Raw genomic sequence first — 3,786 nt, forward strand, 5'->3', positions numbered from 1 at the left:
TATTGTGATAAAAAAAAAACACATATAAAATAAAATAATTAAAATAAAAAATAAAAAAGATTTATTGTCTGAAAATCATATATTTTTAATCATAAATTTTAAATTATAAACAGTATATCCTATATCTTCCACAAATTAACAAATTTTAAAATTAAAAAAAAATTAAGTAATATTTACAAATTAAAAATTAATCCCTATATTTTCTTAATATGAGAAGAAAGATGAAGAACAGAAACATCACAAGTCATGAACTACTAAACTGCCGCCAATGGTGAATTGGTCAAAAGAAGAGAGGATTTTGTGGGACGAAGAAGGAGTGGCAGAAAGCTGCCAATCATCACCCCTCTTTGTCTTGTTGAGGTCCAGTTGAGAGCAGCAGAGCTCATATTGTTGGTTCCAATAATGAATCCAAACCAGAAACAAGCTCCTCCCATTGCCTCCGGAACCAGCCAGTTGCTTGGGCCTCCTCCTAGTGCCTATTGAGTACCACATGGGCAAATCCAACAACCCTTTCACCGCCCAAGGCTTCCCCCAATACTCAACTGACTCGTCCATGTCCCCCAATTCGTGCCCCACCAGCTTGTCCGGGTAATCCAATGTATAAAAGAAACCATCCTCAAAACAGCCCCACCCGTTTCTCCCCAACCATAACTTGTCCACTCCCCTCGCATCGCACGTCACAACACGCGCACCAACCATAAAGCACGCTCTATTCTTCTTGAAATCCGTGCCATCTCCACTGCTTGAGTTGAGGCAGTTATAATCCGCCTCCACCCAACGACCAACGGCTGGGTCAAGAACTTCGCCCCAAATATCTGGCAGCTGGCGTCCCCGTCCGCCCATGACGTAGATCTTGCCGTCCACGACGGCGGTAGATGCACCGACGCGAGGGATGAGCATGCTAGGGCCTTGTCGCCAGCGGTTAATGCGGCAGTCGAGGATCCAGACTTGCTGGGAAAGTATGCCGCCGAGGTGGCCGCCGATAACGTAGATGTGGTGGCCTAGGATGGCATAGGCGGCTTGATATGTTGGCGAAGGAAGCGGTGGAATGGGAAAGGGCATTACTTTTGTGCTTCGTGATGGAGGGGCTAGGGAGAACGCCCACCATTGCGAAAGGAGGCCGCAGTTTGGGTGGAGATGGAGGTAGAGGAAGGGTTGCTTGCCATGAAAGGCAGAGTGGACATTGTAGAATATAGGAGAAGCCAGGAGGGAGCGTATGGGTCCGGAAACTTGGGAAAGTGCTTTGTAATGGCGGCGTGGCACGCGTGCTAAGCAGCTCACAGCGACTTCGTTCGGGAGCGCTGGGATTAGCTGCTTCTCTTGTTCTTGCGGTGGTTTAGGGTTACTTCTGGTGGCCGCCGATGCAGACGAGGACAAACAAGACATCATGCTTATGACTTTCAAGTTTCAATACTCCACTAATGAAATAATAAGATAGAGCACATATATATGGCACAAGATAAGTATCAATCTACACAGATTTGTTAAAATATAATTCAATCTACGTGATTTCTTAAAGATCCAATCTTTCAACATTTTGATTTCTTCCAATTTTGAATAAAATTCACTATTAAAAATATTTAGTAACCAAATAAAATTAGCTAAAAACAACTATATAATATTTATTAGTTATTGCGATAATTAATAAATACTATTTTTATTAATTATTGGGACATTGGCTAATTCTTTTTTTCTCCTCAATATTACCATAAAAATATTTTCAAATTAAATTATCAAGTTCTTATTAATACAAATAGGGAGTATGAGAGCCACTCAAATAAAGACGTTTAAAACGTCTTTTTTTTAAGATATTTTCTAGTAACTAAAATTTAACACATATAATCGATTAAATCATATTATTTTTGTCAAAATTAGGCCAGACAAATTAATTTGATCGGAAAAATAGTGAATCAAATCTTGAACCGGTCTAAATTAATATTATTTTTTTTTATAAAAAATGACTACAATACTTTTATTATAAAAAATAACTAAAATACTCTTATTTATATATATTAATTTTGAGAATTTTAAATTCTAGTCCTTTATTTCTCTGTCATTATAGGGTTAGGATTTAGAGTTTTCAAAATTAATATATATAATAGGAGTATTTTAATCATTTTCTATAATAAGGGTATTATAGTTATTTTTTATAAAAAAATAATATTAATTTAGACCGGTTCAAGATTTGATTCACTATTTTTCGGTTAAATTAATTTGTCTAACCTAATTTTGACAAAAATAACACGACTTAATCAATTATATGTGTTAAATTTTAATTAATAAAAAATATCTTTAAAAAAAGACATTTTAGACGTCTTTGTCAGAGTGGCTCCGTACAAGTATTGTCTAAATTAGACACAGAATTGAAACATTATCACATGTACTCTGCCCTATTCATGCAACTTAACTAATTTTTATTAGTAAAACAATTCAATAATCAATCCTCCAAAACTTAGTAACTATAGTTGAATTTAAGATATTCTCTTAAACGTTCTTTAAATATTAAATCAAGTTAATATTATAAAATTTGGGGATTCAAACTTTTATACCTATAAAGGCAATATATCATTCTTTTTATTTGCCTTTTTTTAGTAAGTTAGGTACAATTTTAAAGACACTATAGCATTCACTAAAAAACATATATAGATACAGAGAGAAAAAAAATTAACATGTTGATCTTACTTTTTCTTTTTATTTTTATTTCTTTTTTGGTTGTTGCAATGAGTGTCTATGTATTCTAAGTACCAATTTCATATGTACTGGAGAAGCCACCTAATACTAATGCATCAAAGAGAAACAGAAAATGAGATATCAATCAAAAATCTGGAAACCATGGTATTTTGGTAATAATAGTAACACTATTCTCTGTCTCTGAAGTCTAAAGCCCTCATGACTGTGTGTATATATATATATAAAATAAGACAACAACTACCTACAAAAACAAAGATCTCAACACACACTGCAGCAAATGGAAGATACATAAAAAGGAAAGACGAAACACAAGGTTGTAGTCAATAGTTTATGTAGTGATGCTGACTGTCGGGTCCTTCGGGACTCAGTCTTTGAGTGCTGTAATCATTATTATATCGTCCATTAATATTTTCTGCAATTGAACGATGATCGTGAGTAGCTGTGGTTGTTGCTGATGATGACGACGACTCTTTCTTGTTTCGAAGCATGTTGCTTACAATTGTAGGACTCAGTGGCCGTGTCTCAGTTCCACCACTTAGAAGAAGAAGCAACACCACCACCAAAATACACCCCATATTCCTCATCATCATCAACTTCCTCATGTACATATATCCTATAATAAGCTAAGGATGTTTTGCTCGTATAGCTAGGTATAGAGCTATACACATATTGTGGTATTTATAGTATAGTAAGCTTTCCATAATAAAGGTGATGATCATAGTTATATAGCGATGATGACGATGTAGATGACGATGATTGATGATCCTGCACAGTGATTAGTGAAAATGTTAGTGCGGTTGAGCGTATCTCATTCATGATTGGTGTGTATAGTAGTATTATCTAAAAATGTTACTGTTTATTATACACACCACTATACGTACACTTTTTTATACCTAACTTATTTTTCACCTTATTTTTCACCTGACAAAGTTTAGAAGTCAGAATTTTTATTAAAATTTCATCAGCATTTAATCAATAAAAAAAATAGATAATTTTATATTATGAGATATAATTTCGAAACATTATTAATGAGAATTATCTAGTTAGGTGATTGAACCCAATTTTATTCTTTACATTACTTTTTTTATTAATACC

At 34.4% G+C, this 3,786-nt stretch overlaps 1 protein-coding gene across 1 annotated transcript; it reads right to left on the bottom strand.

Annotated features, from left to right (window-relative positions):
• Window positions 128-1,525, bottom strand: LOC107619959 (F-box/kelch-repeat protein SKIP6-like). Its single transcript, XM_016322185.2, has one exon. It carries the CDS (start codon window positions 1,387-1,389, stop codon window positions 238-240), a length of 1,152 nt encoding a protein of 383 aa, XP_016177671.1. The 5' UTR covers window positions 1,390-1,525; the 3' UTR covers window positions 128-237.

Source organism: Arachis ipaensis, chromosome B10 (assembly GCF_000816755.2).
Source record: "Arachis ipaensis cultivar K30076 chromosome B10, Araip1.1, whole genome shotgun sequence".
In the NCBI taxonomy this organism is placed as follows: Eukaryota; Viridiplantae; Streptophyta; class Magnoliopsida; order Fabales; family Fabaceae; genus Arachis; species Arachis ipaensis.

Bases quoted from the DNA above. Each gene is read 5' to 3' on its own strand.
- LOC107619959 (XM_016322185.2), bottom strand. From the start codon at position 1,389: ATGATGTCTTGTTTGTCCTCGTCTGCATCGGCGGCCACCAGAAGTAAC.